This window comes from Lynx rufus, unplaced genomic scaffold (genome assembly GCF_022079265.1).
Source record: "Lynx rufus isolate CCGP_SWC_20201006 ecotype Redwood Valley unplaced genomic scaffold, mLynRuf1.p SCAF_19, whole genome shotgun sequence".
NCBI lineage: Eukaryota > Metazoa > Chordata > Mammalia > Carnivora > Felidae > Lynx > Lynx rufus.
In genome coordinates, this window is record NW_025814833.1 from 24,178,078 (window position 1) to 24,200,713 (window position 22,636).

At 40.2% G+C, this 22,636-nt stretch overlaps 1 protein-coding gene across 1 annotated transcript in view; it reads right to left on the minus strand.

Annotated features, from left to right (window-relative positions):
- The window catches only part of LOC124513824 (fibrous sheath-interacting protein 2-like), an 82,223-nt gene extending 66,669 nt beyond the window's left edge, over window positions 1–15,554 (minus strand). The window contains 9 exon segments of the mRNA XM_047081816.1: window positions 8,083–8,203; window positions 8,624–8,734; window positions 9,437–9,578; window positions 10,920–11,059; window positions 11,426–11,515; window positions 12,221–12,382; window positions 14,920–15,073; window positions 15,187–15,416; window positions 15,456–15,554. Of these exon segments, the coding sequence (XP_046937772.1) occupies window positions 8,083–8,203; window positions 8,624–8,734; window positions 9,437–9,578; window positions 10,920–11,059; window positions 11,426–11,515; window positions 12,221–12,382; window positions 14,920–15,073; window positions 15,187–15,416; window positions 15,456–15,554 (1,249 nt within the window).
- Window positions 15,555–22,636: the final 7,082 nt, after the last annotated feature.

The following is a 22,636-nucleotide window of genomic DNA, read 5'->3' on the forward strand; positions in this document are numbered from 1 at the left end:
GCAGAGGATAAGTAGTGGTTCTCAATGGGAGGCAATTTTTTCCCTTAGTGGACATTTGGAAATGTCTGGAGACATTGTGATTGTTACAAATGTGGCAGAGGAGGGTCACTCCTGGCATCTAGGGGGTGGAGGCCTGGGATGCTGCTAAACATTCTACAATGCAAAGGACAGCCCCCACAACAAAGAATTATCCAGCCCAAAATGTCAATAGTGGCAAGGTTGAGAAACCAGAAGACAGATGTGATGGGGAGACAAGGCAATCCCTTTTACAGTATTATCTTGTGTAGTTAAAGCTATACTTGGGCAGAGTTGTCTTCTGGGAGAAGGGAAAAAATTCCATCCCTCCATTCTGCCCAGTGAGAACATGGCCTTTTCTCTGTGTGGGGATGCACGACAGCACAAACAACTATGCTGGAGATGCTGTGAGAGTGCTCATGATCTTCCTTGGCTGTGCCTCAGAGCTTGGCAGGGGCAAGCGACAGTACACATATACCTCAGCTGTGAAAGAGATGACTACAGTTACTGTTTCTAATCATTCAGATAGACAAAAGGATTCCAAACTATGTGTGCTGATTGCATTTTCACTAGAGCTTTAAGATATGCATCCCTTTGTGTCTATGTGATAGAAGATGATGGCCTTATTATAGTGGTATAAGTCTATTTCATATGTGAAATAGATCTCTTCATTCTCCTGTCACCTATGTGATATTGTGAACATATTTTTAAAAATATTTTCCTTTTTAAAAACCATTTGAGGTGGCCACTGTTTAAGATGCCTACTTTAGGGGTGCCTCAGTGGCTCAGTTGGTTAAGCATTAGACTCGTTCTTTATGAGATTTTTTTAAAGTTTATTTTTGAGAGAGTGAGCAAGCAGGGGAGGAACAGAGAGGGAGACAGAATCCCAAGCAGGCTCTGCCCTGTCAGCACAGAGCCTGATGTGGGGCCCGAATTCACGGAACTGGAAGATCATGACCTGAGCTGAAATTAAGAGTTGGACGCCCAACTGACTGAGTCACCCAAGCATCCCTAGCATTCGACTCTTGATTCCGCCTCAAGTTATGATCATAAGGTTCATGAGTTCGAGCCCTACGTCAGGCTCCATGCTGAGAGTGCACCACCTATTCGGGATTCTCTCACTCCCTCTCTCTCTTAGACTCTCCCTGCTTGGTCTCTCTCTCAAAAATAAATAAACATTTAAAAAAGATGCCTACCTGAAACTTCCTACTGTAATTAGAAGCTAACCGTTAAAGATGGAGGAAGCAATATAGCTGAAGTGATTTTTTTTTTTTTATCCCAGAGGCAGGTGTTACCACCTCATTGCTTCACTGGACTAAATTATGAGCTTTTCTTACTCTTTCATAAACTTTCATTCTTTCTTTCCTCTCACATTGTCTATCCTTACTGGCTCATCCTTTAAAAACTTTCTCTTGCACATATTTCCTCTATCATTTTTTTAAAAAAGCCCTTTATTTTGTTCTCCTTTTAAAACTTCTTTTCTCTCTATTCCTTTTCCTTCTCCCTTCTGCTTCCTTTCCCTCCTCTTCCCTGCCCTATCCTATCCTGCCCATCCTCCTATCCTGCTCTATCTATCCTCTCTTGCCCTATCTTATCCTGCCCTGTCCTATCCTGCCCTACCCTACCCTACCCTACCCTATCCTATCCTATCCTATCTTATCCTATCCTACCCTACCCTACCCTACCCTATCTTATCCTGCCCTATCCTATCCTGCCCTATCCTATCCTATCCTATCCTATCCTGACCTAACTTATCCTATATCCTATTTTGTCTCATCCTATTCTATCCTGCTCTATCCTATCTTCCCCTGCCCTATTCTATCTTATCCTGTCCATCCATCTTCTCTCTTTCTTTTACTCTCTATTTACTGGCCCATGTCCAAAAAAGTTTTCCATTTCTTTTCTTTCCCTTTCTAACTCTTTTATGTACTCTTTTTATTGGTTTCTCCTTTTTCTAATCAGTTTTATCTATCTAGTTATCTATCTTTCTATCAATGTATATCCCATCTATCCATCCACCCACCTACCCACCCATCCATTTACCTACCTAGATATCTATCCATATTTATTACATTGTATTTTATTGACTTTTATGTGTTTTATTGAAGTATAGTTGACATACACTTGACTACTACTTTGTAAATCCCCCATCATTCACAATGCACTTGCTTTACTTATTGGCTCCTCCCCCTCCCATTGTCTCCCTCTCTCCTTTAACACTTTCCCCTACTGACTCATTGCTCATAAACTTAGTCTTTTTTCCCTTATTTCCTACTTCTGCTCTGTCTTCCTTCCTTTCACCCTCCCTCCCTTCTCTTTGCTACATTCCTTTTGTATCTCTATCCTCATCCCCACCCTCTGTCCTTCCTGTCTTCATTTCTCCCTCCCTCCTTCCCACTGCCCCCATTTTCCCTGCACTACCTCCCTCTTACCTTTTTACCCCTTCCTTCATTCCTTCTTTCTTCCCATTCTTCCTTTATTCACTTTGCACTGGTTCCACTTCCAGACCTTTTTCCTTTTCTTCTCTTCTCTCTTTCTCTCTCATTCTACCTTTTTCACATATTCTCCTCTGGTGTCTTCTACCTTTTATTATCTATCTACCATTTACCTACCTATCATCTAGCTGTCTTCCTTCCATCTTTATTTTTATTTTTATCTGACTTTTGTTAGATCTCTTTCTCTCTGTCCTCTACTCTGTACATCATATTTTACTAGCTCCTCCTTTTCAACTTCTCTGTGTCTAATATTCTTTCTTCTTTTTGTTTTACTATTTTCCTAGTCTCACCCCATTTTAGAATATTCCTCTTTTTCTTGCCTTCCTTCTCTCCCTCTCCACACCCCCTCCCTCCCTTCTACCTTTAGATCTTCATCAACTGTCTCTAGGTCTCTTTCTTACTCCTTTTGCTGTCCTCCTCTGGATTGCTTTGCCTTCTTTTGGTGAACCTGCACCCCTGCCTTCTCTCCTCCTTCCCTCCCTCCGTCCCCACCCCTACTTCCCTGCCTTCCCTCTCTCCTCATGTCCCCACCTCACTTCCTTTCTTCTCTTTTTCCCTGCTCCTTTACTCCCTCCTTCCCTCCATTCTTCATATACTCCTTTTTTACTGGTTCTCCTTGTAAACTTTTTTTTTTTCCCCTTCAGGGTGCCTAGGTAGCTCAGTTGGTTGACCGTCTGACTTTGGCTCAGGTCATGATCTCATGGTTTATGGGTTCCGGGCTTGTGCTGACAGCTCAGAGCCTGGAGCCTGCTTCAGATTCTGTGTGTCTCTCTCTCTATCTGCCCCTCCCCCACTCATGCTCTGTGTCTCTCTCCTTCAAAAATAAATAAAAACATTAAGAAATGAATAAACTTTGTTTCCCTTCATACTCTCTCCTGTTATCTTAAAAATTTTTTTAATATTTATTTATTTTTTAAATACAGAGAGACAGAGCACAAGTGGGGGAGGGGCAGAAAGAGAGGGAGACACAAAATCCAAAGCAGGCTCCAGGCTCTGAGCTGTCAGCACAGGGCCTGGCATGGGGCTTGAACTCAAGAACTATGAGATCATGACCCGAGTTGAAGTCGGACGCTTAACTGACTGAGCCACCCAGGTGCCCGCTCTCCTGTTATCTTTTAATATTGTCTTTTGTATGAGGTCCTCCTCGTAAAATCCTGTCTGCCTATATACCTGGTTTCCATCTATCTAACCACGTTTATTTTTACCTGACTTCTCTTTAGATCTACCCTCCATTCTTCACTTCCTCCGCCTTCCCTCCCTTTCTTCAGATCTTTACTCACTCCATTTCTTTCACTGCCTCTTTTTCTTTCTTTTCTTTCCTTCCTTTCCCCTCCTGCTTTTTCATCCTTCCTTCCCTCATTTCTTTCTTCCTCCCTATTTCCTTCTTTGTTATCTCCACCCAACCACTCACACACTCACTCTCTATTTCCCGTCTGTGTTCCTTCATTTGGTTTTCCCACCTTCCTGTGTTCATTCCTCTTTTCTTTCTCCTTCCCCCTTTCCTCTTTTTCTTTTCTTCCTGCCATTCTTCTACTCTCTTTTTACTACTCCTCTTTTTAAACTTTTTTCTCCTTTCCCCTATTTCTTTATACATCTTTGTCCTGTCTTCACTGCTGCTTCCTCCTATTTAAAATCAGGTCTTTCTACCTATACACCTGCCTACCTGGCTGGCCATCTATCTGGCTATCAATCCCCTGTATCTTTATTTTACATTCTTTCTTTTACTGTCTTCTACTTTTTAAAAATCTTGCACACTACACAGTTGTACTTATTTTTTTAAAATTAATTAATTAATTTAATAATCAATTAATTAATTAATCTCTGAGAGACAGAGACAGTGCCAATGGGGGAAGGGCAGAGAGAGAGAGAGAGAGAAAATCCCAAGCAGGCTCTACACTGTCAGTGCAGAGCCCAATGCAGGGCTTGAACTCACAAACCTCGAGATAATGACCTTAGCCAAAATCAAGAATCAGATGCTTAACCCACTGAGCCACCCAGGCACCTCTGTACTTGATTATTTTACTGGTCTTCCTTGATACTCTCACATCTGTCTCTTGCAAATTAACTTTTCCCTACTGACTCATCCTATACAAATTTTACTTCCTTCTTTCCTTTTTCTTGCTCCCTCCCTTCCTTTCTCTTTTTAGTGGCTCCTTATAACAACTTCTTTCCTTCTCTCTCCTTTTGTTTTCTTTTTGTCCAGTCTTACTACTGGTTTTTTCTATTTGAAATCCTGTCTGTCTGTCCATCCATCCATCCCCCCCCCACTACTGCTGAACTGTCTCATCAGTTTACCTATCTTTATTTTACTCTATTTTAAGTGACATCTTTTTATATTTTTCCCTCTCCCTGCCTTCCTCAATTGTACTTATTTTCACTGTAGCTTCTGCTTTTAAACTCCTGTGTCTCTTACTCTTATATCTTGTTATTTTTTTTTACCAAGTTTCCTAGCCTCATCCCTTTCAAAATTCTTTGCTTTCCTTTTCCTTCCCTCCCTTCCATCTTTTCCTCCCATCTTAAGCTGTCATAACTGCTTCCTACAATGTCTTCCTATTTATCTTTTCTTACACTCCTTTTTTTAGTGGACTGTACTTTTAAAGTCCAGTCTTTTCTATATCTATGTATCTCTGTATCTATTTTTTAAAAAAAAATTTTTTTTTCCACGTTTATTTATTTTTGGGACAGAGAGAGACAGAGCATGAACGGGGGAGGGGCAGAGAGAGAGGGAGACACAGAATCGGAAACAGGCTCCAGGCTCTGAGCCATCAGCCCAGAGCCCGACGCGGGGCTCGAACTCACGGACCGCAAGATCGTGACCTGGCTGAAGTCGGACGCTTAACCGACTGCGCCACCCAGGCGCCCCTCTCTGTATCTATTTTATTTTACTGTATTTGTTAACTAATTTCTTCTTTCTAGACCTTGATTTCCTCCTCCTGTCCATGATTGTACTTAATTTTCTCACTAGCTTCTCCTTTTCAGCATCCTCATGCTGTCTTTCATGTTCACACCCTTTGTTACTCCTTTCCCCAGACTCTTCCCTTTTAATAGATATATTTACTTCCTGCCCCTTCCTTCCCTTAATCCCACCCCGCCTCAGTCCCCTATTTGTTTTACTCTCATTATATTCACTACTTTAAATTATTCTTCCCTTTTCCCTCTATTTTGTTTCCTGTCTTTATAACTGGCTTCTCTTTTAAAAAATCAGTTCTATTGAGAAACCTGGGTGGCTCAGTCAGTTAAGCGTCTGACTTCAGCTCAGGTCATGATCTCAAGGTTTGTGAGTTTGAGCCCCACGTCAGGCCCTGTGCTGACAGCTCAGAGCCTGGAGCCTGCTTCGTATTCTGTGTCTCCTTCTCTCTCTTGCCCCTTCCCCATTTGTTCTCTCTCTCTCAAAAATAAGCATTAAAAATATTTTAAAAAATCAGTTCTATGTATCTGTATATGAATTTATGTAAGGATATATGAATTAATTGTATATGAATGTATGTATTTAAGTATATATGAATTGACTGATCCATCCATCTAATTTTAAAGTATTTAAAAAATTTTTTTAAAGTTTATTTTATCTCACGAACCGTGAGATCATCACCTGAGCTGTGATCAAGAGTCAGATGCTAAACTGACTGAGCCACCCAGGTGTCCCTAATTTTAATGTATTTTTAAATTGACTTATTATTTATTTTAAAATATTTAAATGGTGGTTCCACACCACCAGCACAAAGCCTGACATGGGGCTCGAACTCATGAAAGCATGAGATCATGACCTGACCTGAAATCAAGAGTTGGAGGCTTAACCAATTGAGCCAATCAGGCACCCCAACTTCTTTAAAAAAAAATTTTTAAGTAAGCTCTATGCCCAACGTGGGGCTTGAACTTATGACCCCAAGATCAAATCATGTGCTCTACTGACTGAGCCAGGCAGGCGCCTCTGAACTGACTTTTTTAGATGACTCAAACTCCTTTGTCTCTCACTAGACTCTCTGTGTCAAACTCCTTTGTCTCTGTGAGAGACTCTGTGTCTCTCACTCTATTTTTATTCTGCTTTGTCCCACTGAATTATCCTTTTTAAACTTCTTTCCTCTCCATCTTCCTTTCTTTCTCCCTCTTTGTTCCTGTATTTTCTCCCTGTATATCTGTTTCTTCTTTCTTTCACTCTTTTTTCTTTGCCTGTTTGTCTTTCTCCTTCTAGTCTTTTTGTTTTGTTTCTTTGCTTTTGTTTTCCTCCCACCCACCTCATCTAGTGTGTGTGTGTGTGTGTGTGTGTGTGTGTGTGTGTGTGTGTGTGTTTTCTTACTGGTTTATTTTGTTCAGTTTTCTTTCTTTTTCTCTCCTATTCATTCTTTCCTTCTCTTCTTCATTTCATTTTTTTCTTTTTGTACCATTTTTTCTTACTGCCTCTTCCTTTTTAACCTTTGGTTCTTACTTTTTATCTATTTCTGTTTTGTGCTTGGTGTATTTTAAATGTCTCTTCTTTTGTCTCCTTTAAAAAAAAACCTAAAAAAATAAAAATTGGAAATGAAAAATCCTTTTTCCCTCCTCTCTCTTACTAGTTTGCTCTCTTACTGTTTTGTATAATCTTACTGGTCCTGAGTTGAAATGTTTTCTTCCATTTTTATAAATATTTTTCTTGGGGCGCCTGGATGGCTCAGACGGTTAAATGTTTGACTTTGGCTCAGGTCATGATCTCGCGGTCCATGAGTTCGAGCCCCGCGTCGGGCTCTGTGCTGACGGCTCAGAGTCTGGAGCCTGCTTGAGATTCTGGGTCTCCCCCTCTCTCTGCCCCTCCCCCCGCTCATGCTCTGCATCTCTCTCTAAAAAATAATAAACATTTAAAAAAATAAATAAAAATATTTTTGTCTCTCTCTTTGTTTCTCTCTTTTTTTTTGGTAATGTTTTCGTTTACTGCTCCTTTTCTCTGTCTCTCTCTCTCTGTCTATATATATATATATATATATATATATATATATATATATATATATATCGTTCTCCTTCTTTATTGTATTTTTTTTTTTTTTTAATTTTTTTTTTCAACGTTTATTTATTTTTGGGACAGAGAGAGACAGAGCATGAACGGGGGAGGGGCAGAGAGAGAAGGAGACACAGAATCGGAAACAGGCTCCAGGCTCTGAGCCATCAGCCCAGAGCCTGACGCGGGGCTCGAACTCCCGGACCGCGAGATCATGACCTGGCTGAAGTCGGACGCTTAACCGACTGCGCCACCCAGGCGCCCCTTTATTGTATTTTTTTATACTGTCTCCTTTTACTGGCTCCTTTTTAAACCTGTAGTGCAGGCAGTGTTGTCTACTGAATCACTTTATAGAAGCGTTGAATTTTTTATATATATAATAATATTGTGTGTGTATGTAGATTCTTTACAACTTGAGCTGTAACTAGGAGGTGCCTTGCATAGTGCTTGGCACAGGTAGTGTGGGCTTCTAGGATTTCCCTTTGCAAGGGGCCTGTGACCTCTCTGTATAAGCACATAGAGATTTATTTTATAAAGCCACCATATTTAATATATAGATATGCATCTTCTACTTAGCGACTTTATCATTTATTGTCTCTCTCTCACCTTCTCTTTTGTCTTGTCCTTTGTTTTCATTTATACTTCCCCCTGGTCCTTCTCTCTTAAGGTCATCCTTTTGCATTTTTTGTAAATGATAAGCGATTTTTTTCTCTAGAAGTGCTTGTTTCTAAATATTAAAAAATACATTTAACATTTAAAAATTGAACAGCAACTTGCCACTGGAAATGCAAAACAGATACTTCAAATATGATGGTCTACTTGAAGGGTGCCCTCATTCCTATTTTGAGATTTCTGAAGTCACAATGAGTACAAAGCTAGGAAGGCAGTAAGGGTGAGTTTCCTTTTGTTGTCCAACATGAAGAATATATTGTAACAACTAGATCCAATTTAACTCATTGCCCACTTTCTGGACACTGGTCCCATTTCAGACCAACCCTTGAAGTCCAGGTTCAGACCAGACTGGGTCTCTCCATCAATAGCTATCCTCATGAGTTTAGGCCACTTTTGATAATTCACACTTTAATTATCAAAATTGGCAAAAGCTTTTTCTCAAATAGCCCAAGTTACTGGTAAAAGCTCACTCTACCTTCCGGTGGGCTTCCTCCCAGAGTTTATGACGTTGTTCCTCAATTCGGGCTTCTCTTTTTACTTCTTCTCCAATGTTGGTTAGAAGAAGCATTTCTTTTGTCTTCCATCCCTAAGGAGCACAATATTATGGTAGTTAGCAGAGGGTTTTCTTTCATTGTCTTTTTTTTTTTTTTTTGTATTTTGTCAATAAGCAAATTAGATCAAGTCAAGGGCCTTACAGAAATCGAGTCAACCATAATAAAAATCTTACACTGGCTTTAGAATGGGCTTCTTTTACTACTTTTCATTGGGAATATGTTAGCGAATGCAATTGAATGGCAAAAGGAAGATAATTATTTTACTATTGGAAACTTAATTCAAGTATAAGCCTGGCTCCAAAGATGGGTCTAAAAAGATGTTGACAAGAGGGTTTTCTCTTATTGACTAAGGGGTATATCATATGTAATCGGTTGCTCTTAAATATATTTTGACAGAGAAATAAATAGGCTTGTCTGAACTTTGAGAGAATACAGGCGTGATAATTTTTCACTAGAGTTAATATCTAAAACTTTCAGAGTAGAAAATGACTAGAAATGCAATGGATATATATAATTTGTGGTGTCAATCTCACTATGTTAAGTGAAAGCTTGTCCATTATAACTGATAAAAAACAGTGGTTTATTCTTTAAATTATTGTTATTTTTAATAGTGGTTTATTTTTTAGACCTGAAATAGCTTCAGGTAATATGGTAGGATTGCTAAAAAAAATGTTTACCAATGAAACAAACATATGAAATTTCCCCTTCAATGTTTAAAATTTGGTTTTCCTCACCTCTTCAATTTGTCTATGGAGACTAAGTTTTCTTCTAATGTGGTCCTGATGTTGTAGTTCTTCTTCCTTCATCCGGAATGTGCTCTGCTTTTCTGCCGTGTGCTCAACCTTGTCTAATTCCTTGCTAATCATATCTAAATATCTAAGTAAAAGTGCAAATATAAGTTAAAGTAAATTGGGTGTTTCCCTTATGATGATATTATCTATTTTGATATTCCCAAACCACCTTCTGGGTTGTTTTTGTTTCTTAAATACAGGAAATGTAGAGTTTTTCAGGGACCTTTAAGCTCACCTGATCCACTAACTCACCATGCTATACTAATTTTACCAGACTCTGTTATACAAGTCTCTTATTGTGGCTGGGACAATGGCAAAATATGGAGCAGAGTGATTAAAAACATTTTACACAGAGATTATTTATAGCTCAGCAGTTTGAGGAACATGAATTTCCAAAGGCAGCTGAAATCAGCTTAAAGACTAACTTCAAAACATAAGTCAATTTGAATTTCCTTTAAAAATAAGTGGGTGAAGGGTGCCTGGGTGGATTAGTTGGTCAAGTGTCCAAATCTTGATTTCGGCTCAGGTCATGATCTCGAGGTTGTGAGATCGAGCCCTGTGTTGGGCTCCGTGCTGAGCATGGAGCCTGCTTGGGATTCTCTCTCCCTCTCTCTCTCTCTGCCCCTCCACTTGTATGCTCTAAACAAACAAACAAACAAACAAACAAACAAACAAACAAACTTTAAAAAATTACCAAAAAAATAAGTGGTTACTGGTCTCTCTGTAATTTCCAAGTCCTTGAATGACCTTCCATGTATAGAGAGATCTGCAGATTACCAGTCTGGGACTTTGGTAGATTAGCACATATTCTAGCATATCATGACATGAATCCATGGAATTTAAGAGGCAGGGGAAGGGTGACTGGCCCTCACCCCTGGTAAAAGAGAAAGAACTAGAACTCATCTCTGCCTCCTAGGGCATGGGTTTGGCCGCTGAATGGTAATAGTGCACATGTGTGGGTAATAGCTGAATGAACACACATGGTTGGTGGGGGAACAACACCTGTTTGTATTAGCATCAGCTGAAGTTATAGGAACTTTCCCTTTTTGACCCTGCAGTACTTTCCTTAAATGTAATTTAGAAACATGCTGAACACATCTCTCTCTCTGCTACTATGAACGTGGGTTTCCCAGGCTTAGGGATTTGTACTTTAGATTTCTTCAAATATCAGTTTTGCCCACCTCTTGGGCTTCTGGTGGCTCCAGTTTCTCAGGAAGAAACTCTCCTCCCAAGCCTTGGCACCAGGGTTCCCAAAACCTGTTACCTCTTAATCTCCTTTTCCTTTCTCTCCATGTTGAAAACTATAGGGGGTTAAATAGTGTCTAATACTTTTTTTTTTCATCCTGCTTTCAATGATTTCTAGTAGTTTTACAACTTCCTGGGGTCTATAGTATGTCCACGAAATATGCATTAACTTCAGTCGTACCTGTGTTTTATTACCAGCTCTTGGTCTGGAGTTGCATGTGTACCTTCCTGTAACAGCCATTCTTGGAATTGTGCATTTCCATAACTGTCATAGGCTCTCTTGGTTTCATTCAATTTATTTACTTGTTTTTCAATGATTTTCTGAGAGAGAAAAAATTAAGGTCTTTATACTGGCTGGAAATAAACCTGTCCTTTGGTATGCCTTCTTGAGTTTAGGGCTTAGTAAACCTCCTGTACTTTACAAATGGTTAATTCTGTTAACCTGCATTTCAGTCTAATGTGGCTCCATTCAAGATAAGTGAAAATTTCTCTCTGTAAATTAAAGGCAAAAGTCTCATCTTTATTTCTTATAGATCTCTAGAGATCTTATTTGATTTGTTACCTTAATAATTTTAGGTCAGGCTATTATAAGTAGATATTCTGCAGAGGACCAAACCTTTCTCCTAAATCCTACATAAAAACTGTCTTTACAGGCCCCAAATAAAACAAATTTAAGTATTAACTTACTTGTTCTTTTATATAGTTTCTTTCAAAGTCTAATTTTAAAGTAGTCAGATACTGCCTGTACTTATTCAATTCTTTCAAAGTACATATGACCTATAAAAACAAAACCGAAAACCAAATGTATAAACAGAAAATTGTGACAGTCATAAAGCTTTACAGAGAAAAGTGTCATAAGAACATTCATTTTAGTAACAATTTTGGGATCAAGGGTAATAACAGCACATTTTGGTAGCAATTTGGAAAGTGGTGTCTAAAATTGCTGTATCACCAGGAAATATCTATCTAAATAATATTATTTCAATAATATGGTTCACATCATAATCAGAAATTTATTATTCCCAATGAATTTGTTATTAAAACACCAGTATAATAATGACATTTAATATCCTCCCCCAATTTATTTCATTATGCTGTTTTCTGCTAGGTTTTTGTCTCTAGTCTTCTCAAAAGGTATATGAAATATTCCTTGATAGGTATACTGTGCCATTATTACTTTTAGAACAAGAGGAAAGGCACTACAATACAGCTGGGAGAAAATACACAACTAAATATGTGTGTATGGATGTCTTTACATATTTGAATCATTTGGTGCTTGTCTTTTGCTGTTATCAAAGAAAAAAGGTCAAGTAGCAACAAGTAGTCTTATTTGGAAATCCAAATACTGAGTAATTGAGTTCTCTAATAAATATTCTTTGCTGTCTATCCAAAGTTGATACAAGCTCCTAGTGAAGAACAGAACCAAGTGTCTATCAAGTCCCTAGACTTCTGCTAGTTAAAAGGAAGTAGGCTTCAACCTACTTTATTGTTGTTGGTGATGTAGTCACCCTTCTTTAATCTCTTTAGGATATCTTTTCGCTTATAGTATGCTTTTAAATGTGGATCATGCAGACTTTTATAGCTGGTTTCCAAAAGTTGGCAATAAGGATCAGTCAGGTTAAAGTCGTAAGAAGGCTGGTACAGCTGCAAACACACAGATTCAAAAGTATTACATATGTAAAATGGATGAAATTGCACTTTTAAACCTCAATTTGTTGAATTGACTAGGTTGTTCAGTGAAAATAAAGCATGCAAGCAGAACCTGAAGTGAGGGAATGTGGACAGTGGGTTGATTTAGGTTAATCTCACTGCCTTTCTCTTTCTCTCTTCTCTACCAAAGCTGTCTTTAGGCTGGAGGTAGGTGATAGCCTCAACCTCCGTCCAATTAATGAACAGTGATGTGTTGCCCTAAGAGTTCCTGCAAGGCAGGTAGGATGCTTCATATGTGGGCAGGGGGCAAGACAAGAGGGGAATGATAGAGTTCTAGCTTTCTTTTTAGATTTAAAAGCTTCCTTTGTAAGTTTCTGACTGCTTGACTGTGCTAGCCTCTTGTCTTTCTTAAGGGACCTATATCAGGAAACTGGATTCACTGACTACCAATGTTTCCTTAAAAAGGCAAAGAAAGACATCGTTCTGGGCAATGATTTAATTTACAGTGGGACTAGATAAGAAGCCCACATCTTTCCTAGAAAAGAAATGATCAGCAGTTGATGGCAGTTGAAACAATGCTGCAATTAGCAGATTGGTTATAGCTTCTTCTTTTAGATATTGACTTTTGTTGGTAACAGACATATGTTGACCAACCCTGGGCTACTGACCTATCAAGAAAGAAACAAATCCATTTGTTGAAGCCAGGGTTAAGTTTTCTATTGTCAATTAAAATGATTGGTTTCCCTGAACTGAAGAATCTATTATAACATCACTACCTGCCAGTGGGAGGTCACAGGGAAAAATTTTAAAAGTATGGAAATTGTTCTTTTAACAGGTTATCTTTTCTTGAAAGCAGAATGTCTAAGTTAATTGGCAAAGTTTTTACTATTAACTTTACAACAAAGGCAACTTAAGGAGTTTGTGAACAGTTGCTATCTTAGTATACTAATAAGCAAATTAATTTATAAACAAATTACTTGAGAATAAGTTTGGTATCAAAATGTTGAAGTATAGGATCACTTGTCAGGTTTGGATTAGTGCATAGCTAAAGATATGTAGGTTACATTGTTACATTTTAATCTGATTGAAAACAAGACAGTTGGATACTATAATTTTGCCTTTCATTTGCTTTCAAAAAAAACATGAAAGACCTTTAAATTCCCTGTTTCTGTAGTGATGTGCTTAAGTGGTCTGCAGTTGAGGAAGCTGAAAGATCAGGTGAAGAACTGTGCCCTGAGTCAGGAGATGGTGGTTCTGGTCTGAATTCTGCTACTATCTACCTGTGACCTTAGATAAATCATAGCTTCACCTTATAAGGTGGTGATGAGGGTAAAATGAGTTAAAAAAAACACCTAATGGTGTAAATATAAAGTCTTACTTTCTTGAGGAGATCCTGTTAAAAGACAAAGATCCCACAAAGTGAGTCTTTGGGGGAGTTGAATGCAGTGCTTGATCATGATTAAATGCATATATTTTGGAGGTAATCAATATAATACAGAAATAATCAGTATAAATGAGTATAGGAAAAAACCCTGGAAATAAGAAGTAGCTAACAAGTGAACAGCAGGAACAGTATAGAAATATAGCAAATAGAAGGTAACTGAGGAAAAAAAACAACAGATAGGGCTACAGTTATAAACTAAAATGGAATGTTACTACTAGTAGTGAAATAGGGTTTGAGTATGTTTTAGGAAAGCTAATTTGTGGGAGTGTGACTCAGTCAATTTCTGTGAGATTGACATATATTTAGTAGAACATTATGCGTTTTCAAAAGAGAAACTCTGTTGTTTTCTACCAGTAAAACCTAAAAAAATCCTATATGTTAGAAAAGTATCTGAAATACCAAGAAGCCCCTACTCATCCTTGATGACATACTAGACAGTGCAAGAATAAGGATGTCAGAATTATTCCTGTAAAACCTTTTGCTATTGTGATCAAAGCACACCCTCAGCTAGAAAGTTCTGAACCTCCTTCAGGCTTGGCCTAAATTAAGGACAGAGGCAGAGGACTTAAAATGTGTAACAATGTGAGTGCAGCACACTGAATCACTAAAAGTGCTGATTCAGTGATAACTAAGATAGTGCAGACCAATGGTATGTAAATTCTAAGGAAAGCTTAGCTCTGTGTTGTGACACTTGTGAAAAGGCTTCTTCCGGTAGCTCTTAAAAGACAGCTCAAATTGAAGGTCAGGAAGGAGGGGAGAAAAGTGCATGCCAGGTTGCAGGAGCCAGATGGACAAAGGCACGGAATTAAGAATTAGCATGATATGTTTAGGTAGGCAGAAAAGACCCCGACCTTTGGGAGCGCAGGCTTTGGTTTGGAACTAAGGATGAACTGGTGGCTGAGGCATATCATGGGTCCTTCCATCATTAAAGTGAAGTTCAGACACTACACATTTGAACTCTTTTACCTTCACTTTGTGTGTGAAATTGAAGTTCACTCAAAGCAAAATCATAGCAAGTATTTCAAGTTTAATAGCAAGTTAAAAAGAGTAAATAAAATCACTTAAGCACTATTAAAACTCAGTTTACCTTTTCACTTATATTTGTAGTGTAGAATACATTGTTGCTTCCTGGGATAACAGGCAGCTTGACCCCAAGAAGAAGATCCAATAGATTAGCTGCTCCGACCTCTGGAATGGGTTTTTTTTTGTGAGCCCTGTCAGATACAATGAGAAAGTCTTTTCTTTTTTTTTTTAAGACCTATTCTTTTAGTTTAGATCAATCTACTCACACACATTTCAATGGGCTAATACTTCCACATAAACCAAAGAACCATCCACTCAGGGTTGAAAGAGCCCGCTCTGCTGACGCCTCGGAAAGCCTCCCAGCTTCCACGAGTTGCCAGCCATCTCTCTGGACCCCACCCAACGCTGGTCGGGGCCACAGGCAGCACTCCCCACTACGGGCTGCCCCGCCTGGGAGCCTGAAGCTGAGTCTTCAGGCACCCGCCCGAACTTTCCCCCGCTCGCTCCGCTGAGGTCTCCGCCCCTTCCGTCCGCCCGCCGACCCAAGACTCCGCCCAGGAGCTAGGAGGACACCACTACGCCGCACCAGCCGCCACTCACGGTGCCGCACTGCTCTCTGGCGGCAGCTAGGCTGCTGGCGGCCGCCTTAGTGGTGGAGGCTTCGGCAGCCTTATAGCAGTTGCAGAGGTACAGATCCATGGCCGCCCGTCAGCCCCCAGGGTGCCGGGGGGGCTGGGGCAGCAAGCCCTCTTCGTTTCACCTCTTCACTCACACCTTTCCCGCTCTACGATTAGGTCAAGTCTGCGCCGCCACCGTGGCGGTCGCTAGGGTAATGCGTCCTCCAGGCCACGCCCCTCACTGTGTTACGTCCCACGCTGGAGCATTGTGGTCCCCAACTGGCATAGCCCTCGGCGGGGGGTGGGGGAAGAGGAGCGGGACCACTCACCGCTCGCTCTGCCGCCCGAACTTTTGGTGCATGCGCAGGTTTAAGAGCCTCAGCGTTTGGGAGTGGTTCAGAAGGCTGGTGTAACAGGGCGTGGTGGAGGTTACGTTTTTCTCCGAAAGCAATACCCCTCATTTAAACTAAATCAGAATGTATCAAGCTTTGTCAGTGGGTAGCTGGCTGTAATTTTTACAGTTCTTCCTGGCCCTCCAACAAGCTATGATTCTGTTCAACACATGCCCACGAGTAATTGTGTAGTATGCACTAGGGCCAGAGGTTTGGCTTTCCACATTTGCCACCTTTATATGACACCATGACCATGCCACCCCCCTTGCCCTAGGCACACCACCGCTCCAGGTCCCACATAGAGCACAATAATTTTTTTTTTTTTTTGCCTTAGGGCTCTTCATTCTCTGGCCTCCTCTCTCTCTTTCTCTCCCTTTTTCCTATTTCTTTCTTTCTACCTTCTCATTCGTTTAGCCAACATTTCTTTATATATAGTTATTTTATTTACTTATTTTTGAGAGAGAGGGCATGAATGAGCAAAGGGCAGAGAGGGAGAGAGAGAGAATCCCACGCAGGGTCCCAACTGTCAGCGTGGAGCCCGAAGTGGGGCTCGACCTCACCCAAAGCAGGGCTTGACTCACGAACCGTGAGATCATGACCTGAGCCTAAGTTAGTTGTTTAACCGACTCAGTCACACAGGCGCCCCATCCTAGCCGACAATTCTTGAGTGCCTGCTCTATGCCAGACATTACAGGGTCCTGAGGACACACCAGTAGGTAAAAACATAGTCCATGCTGCCTAGGAGCTCACTAGACGGTAAATACATTAAGGGCTGAGACTGCTCCTGATGTGTCAGTTTGTACTTTGTGTCCATGGTTTTTATGCATCTTTTTACTGTGATAAAAAAACTGGCATAACATAACATTTACGATCTTAATCATTTTGAAATGTACAGTTCAGTACTGCTAAGTACATTCACGTTGTTGTATGACAGATCTCCAGAAGTTTTTCATTTTCTAAAATTGAAACTCTATACCCATTAAACAAGTCCCCTTTCTTCCCTTCACCTCAGCCGCTGGTAACCACCATTTTACTTTCTGTTTCTATAAATTTAACTACTTTAGATACTTTATATAAGTGGTATAAGTGGAATCACATGTCTTTTTGAGATTGGCTTATTTCACCTAGCATAATGTCCTCAAGGTTTATTCATGTCGTCGTAGCATGTAGTAGGATTTTTTTTTCCTTTTTAAGGCTGAATAATATCACATTGTATATATACACCACATTTTCTCTATCTGTACAACCATCAATGAACATTTAGGTTGCTTCCACCTGTTGGTTATTGTGAATAGTGCTACTGTGAACATGGGTGTGAAAATGTGTCTTTGAAACCCTACTTCAAAATTATTTGGCTATCTACCCAGAAGTGGAATTACTGGGTTGTATGATAATTCTATTTTTAATTTTTTGAGGAACCTCCACACTGTTTTCCAGAGCGGCTGTACCAGTTTGCATTCCCACCAACAGTGCAAGAGGTTTCCCGTTTCTCCACACCCTCGCCGGCATCTATAGTCTCCTGATTTGTTCATTTTAGCCACTCTGACTGGCGTGAAGTGATATCTCAGTGTGGTTTTGATTTGTACTTCCCTGATGAAGAGCGACGTTGAGCATCTTTTCATGTGCCTGTTGGCCATCTGGATGTCTTCTTTGGAGAAGTGTCTATTCATGCTTTCTGCCCATTTCTTCACTGGATTATTTGTTTTTCAGATGTGGAGTTTGGTGAGCTCTTTATAGATTTTGGATACTAGCCCTTTGTCCGATATGTCATTTGCAAATATCTTTTCCCATTCCGTTGGTTGCCTTTTAGTTTTGTTGATTGTTTCCTTTGCTGTGCAGAAGCTTTTTATCTTCATGAGATCCCAGTAGTTCATTTTTGCTTTTAATTCCCTTGCCTTTGGGGATGTGTCAAGTAAGAAATTGCTGCGGCTGAGGTCAGAGAGGTTTTTTCCCTGCTTTCTCCTCTAGTGTTTTGATGGTTTCCTGTCTCACATTCAGGTCCTTTATCCATTTTGAGTTTGTTTTTGTGAATGGTGTAAGAAAGTGGTCTAGTTTCATCCTTCTGCATGTTGCTGTCCAGTTCTCCCAACACCATTTGTTAAAGACACTGTCTTTTTTCCATTGGATATTCTTTCCTGCTTTGTCAAAGATTAGTTGGCCATACTTTTGTAGGTCTAGTTCTGGGGTTTCATTTCTATTCCATTGGTCTATGTGTCTGTTTTTGTGCCAATACCATGCTGTCTTGATGATTACAGCTTTGTAGTAGAGGCTAAAGTCTGGGATTGGGATGCCTCCTGCTTTGGTCTTCTTCTTCAAAATTCCTTTGGCTATTCGGGGCCTTTTGTGGTTCCATATGAATTTTAGGATTGCTTGTTCTAGCTTCGAGAAGAATGCTGGTGCAATTTTGATTGGGATTGCATTGAATGTGTAGATGGCTTTGCGTCGTATTGATATTTTAACGATATTTATTATTCCAATCCATGAGCACGGAATGTTTTTCCATTTCTTTATATCTTCTTCAATTTCCTTCATAAGCTTTCTATAGTTTTCAGCATACATATCTTTTACATCTTTGGTTAGGTTTATTCCTAGGTATTTTATGCTTCTTGGTGCAATCGTGAGTGGGATCAGTTTCTTTATTTGTCTTTCTGTTGCTTCATTATTAGTGTATAAGAATGCAACTGATTTCTGTACATTGATTTTGTATCCTGCGACTTTGCTGAATTCATGTATCAGTTCTAGCAGACTTTTGGTGGAGTCTATCGGATTTTCCAGGTATAATACCATGTCATCTGCAAAAAGTGAAAGCTTAACTTCATCTTTGCCAATTTTGATGCCTTTGATTTCGTTTTGTTGTCTGATTGCTGATGCTAGAACTTCCAACACTATGTTAAACAACAGCGGTGAGAGTGGGCATCCCTGTCGTGTTCCTGATCTCAGGGAGAAAGCTCTCAGTTTTTCCCCGTTGAGGATGATATTAGCTGTGGGCTTTTCATAAATGGCTTTTATGATCTTTAAGTATGTTCCTTCTATCCTGACTTTCTCGAGGGTTTCTATTAAGAAAGGATGCTGAATTTTGTCAAATGCTTTTTCTGCATCGATTGACAGGATCATATGGTTCTTATCTTTTCTTTTATTAATGTGATGTATAACATTGATTGATTTGTGAATGTCGAACCAGCCCTGCAGCCCAGGAATGAATCCCACTTGGTCATGGTGAATAATTCTTTTTATGTGCTGTTGAATTCGATTTGCTAGTATCTTATTGAGAATTTTTGCATCGATATTCATTGGGGATATTGGCCTGTAGTTCTCTTTTTTTACTGGGTCTCTGTCTGGTTTAGGAATCAAAGTAATGCTGGCCTCATAGAATGAGTCTGGAAGTTTTCCTTCCCTTTGTACTTTTTGGAATAGTTTGAAAGGATAGGTATCATCTCTGCTTTAAATGTCTGGTAGAATTCCCCTGGGAAGCCATCTGGTCCTGGACTCTTATTTGTTGGGAGATTTTTGATAATTGATTCAATTTCTTCACTGGTTATGAGTCTGTTCAAGCTTTCTATTTCTTCCTGTTTGAGTTTTGGAAGTGTGTGGGTGCTTAGGAATTTGTCCATTTCTTCCAGGTTGTCCAATTTGTTGGCATATAATTTTTCATAGTATTCCCTGATAATTGCTTGTATTCTTGAGGGATTGGTTGTAATCATTCCATTTTCATTCATGATTTTATCTATTTGGGTCCTCTCTCTTTTCTTTTTGAGAAGCCTGGCTAGAGGTTTATAAGTTTTGTTTATTTTTTCAAAAAACCAACTCTTGGTTTCGTTGATCTGCTCTACAGTTTTTTTAGATTCTATATTGTTTATTTCTGCTCTGATCTTTATTATTTCTCTTCTTCTGCTGGGTTTAAGCTGTCTTTGCTGTTCTGCTTCTGTTTCCTTTAGGTGTGCTGTTAGATTTTGTATTTGGGATTTTTCTTGTTTCTTGAGATAGGCCTGGATTGCAATGTATTTTCCTCTCAGGACTGCCTTTGCTGCATCCCAAAGCATTTGGATTGTTGTCTTTTAATTTTCATTTGTTTGCATATATTTTTAAATTTCTTCTCTAATTGTCTGGTTGACCCATTCATTCTTTAGTAGGGTGTTCCTTAACCTCCATGCTTTTGGATGTTTTCCAGACTTTTTCCTGTGGTTGATTTCAAGCTTCATAGCACTGTGGTCTGAAAATGTGCATGGTATGATCTCAATTCTTGTATACTTATGAAGGGCTGTTTTGTGACCCATTATGTGATCTATCTTGGAGAATGTTCCATGTGCACTCGAGAAGAAAGTATATTCTGTTGCTTTGGGATGCAGAGTTTTAAATAGATCTGTCAAGTCCATCTGATCCAATGTATCATCCAGGGCCCCTGTTTCTTTATTGATCCTGTGTCTAGATGATCTATCCATTGTTGTAAGTGGAGTATTAAAGTCCCCTGCAATTACCACATTCTTATCAATAAGGTTGCTTATGTTTGTGATTGTTTTATATATTTGGGTGCTTCCGTATTCAGTGCATAGACATTTATAACTGTTAGCTCTTCCTGATGGATAGACCCTGTGATTATTATATATGCCCTTCTTCATCTCTTGTTACAGCCTTTAAAGTCTAGTTTGTCTGATATAAGTATGGCTACTCCAGCTTTCTTTTGACTTCCAGTAGCATGATAGATAGTTCTCCATCCTCTCACTTTCAATCTGAAGGTGTCCTCAGGTCTACAGTGAGTCTCTTGTAGACAGCAAATAGATGGGTCTTGTTTTTTTATTCATTCTGATACCCTATGTCTTTTGGTTGCAGCATTTAGCCATTTACATTCATTGTTATTATAGAAAGATATGGGTTTAGAGTCATTGTGATGTTTGTAGGTTTCATGCTTGTAGTGATGTCTCTGGTACTTTGTCTCCCAGGATCCCCCTTAGGATCTCTTGTAGGGCTGCTTTAGTGGTGATGAATTCCTTCAGTTTTTGTTTGGGAAGACCTTTATCTCTCCTTCTATTCTAAATGACAGATTTGCTGGATAAAGGATTCTGGGCTGCATATTTTTTCTGTTCATCACATTGAAGATTTCCTGCCATTCCTTTCTGGCCTGTCAAGTTTCAGTAGATAGATCCGTCACTAGTCTTATCGATCTCCCTTTATATGTTAGAGCATGTTTATCCCTAGCTGCTTTCAGAATTTTCTCTTTATCCTTGTATTTTGTCAGTTTGACTATGCTATGTCGTGCAGAAGATCAATTCAGGTTACGTCTGAAGGGAGTTCTCTGTGTCTCTTGGATTTCAATGCCTTTTTCCTTCCCCAGTTCAGGGAAGTTCTCAGCTATGGTTTCTTCAAGTACACCTTCAGCACCTTTCCCTCTCTCTTCCTCCTCTGGAATCCCAATTATGCGTATGTTATTACGTTTAATTGTGTCACTTAGTTCTCTAATTTTCCCCTCATACTCCTGGATTTTTTTTAATCTCTGCTTTTCTCAGCTTCCTCTTTTTCCATAATTTTATCTTCTAATTCACCTATTCTCTCCTCTGCCTCTTCAGTCCGAGCTGTGATTGCCTCCATTTTATTTTGTAGCTCATTTATAGCATTTTAAGCTCCTCCTGACTGTTTCTTAGTCCCTTGATCTCTGTAGTAATAGATTCTCTGCTGTCCTCTATACTTTTTTCAAGCCCAGCGATTAATTTTATGACTATTATTTTAAATTCATTTTCTGTTACATTGCTTAAATTGTTTTTGATCAGTTTGTTAGCTGTTGCTACTTCCTGGAGTTTCTTTTGAGGAGAATTTTTCCGTTTCGTCATTTTGGATAGTCCCTGGAGTGGTGCGGAATTGCAGGGCTCTTCCCCTGTGCTGTCTGGAGTAACTTGTGTTGGTGGGTGGGGCCGCAGTCACACCTGATGTCTGCCCCCAGCCCACCGCTGGGGCCACAGTCAGACTGGTGTGTACCTTATCTTCCCCTCTCCCAAAGGCAGGACTCACTGTGGAGTGGTGTGGCCTCTGTCTGGGTTACTTGCACACTGCCAGGCTTGTCGTGCTGCTTGGATGGGATCTGGCGTATTAGCCAGGGTGGATCCGAAAGGTGCACAGGGGCAGGAGGGGTAGGCTTAGCTCGCTTTGCCTTCGGTGGTCCGCTTCGGGAGGGGCCCTGCGGCACCAGGAGGGAGGCAGATCCGTTGGAAGGATGGATCCACAGAAGCACAGCATTGGGTGTTTGCGGGGTGCAAGCAAGTTCCCTGACAGGAACTGGTTCCCTTTTGGATTTTGGCTGGGGGATGGGCGAGGGAGATGGCGCTTCCCAGCGCCTTTGTTCCCCGCCAAGCTGAGCTCTGTCTTCTGGGGCTCAACATTTCTCCCTCCCGGTGTCCTTGTGCCCTCCTGCTCTCCGAGCAGAGCTGTTGACTTTTAACATTCCAGATGTTAAGTCCCGCTGGCTGTCAGAACACACTCCATCTGGCCCCTCTGCTTTTGCAAGGCAGACTCGGTGATTCCACCTTGCCGGGTGGGCTGCCTCTATACCACCCCGGCTTCCTGCCGCCAGTCCGTGTAGCGCGCATCACCTCTCTGCCCTTCCTACCCTCTTCTGTGGGCCTCTCATCTACGTTGGCTCTGGAGAGTCTGTTTTGCTAGTCTTCTGGCAGTTTTCTGGGTTATTTAGGCCAATATGAGTGGAATCTAAGTGATCAGCAGGATGCGGTGAGCCCAATGTCCTCCTACGCCTCCATCTTCCCTAAATATCCAGTGTGATCTCATT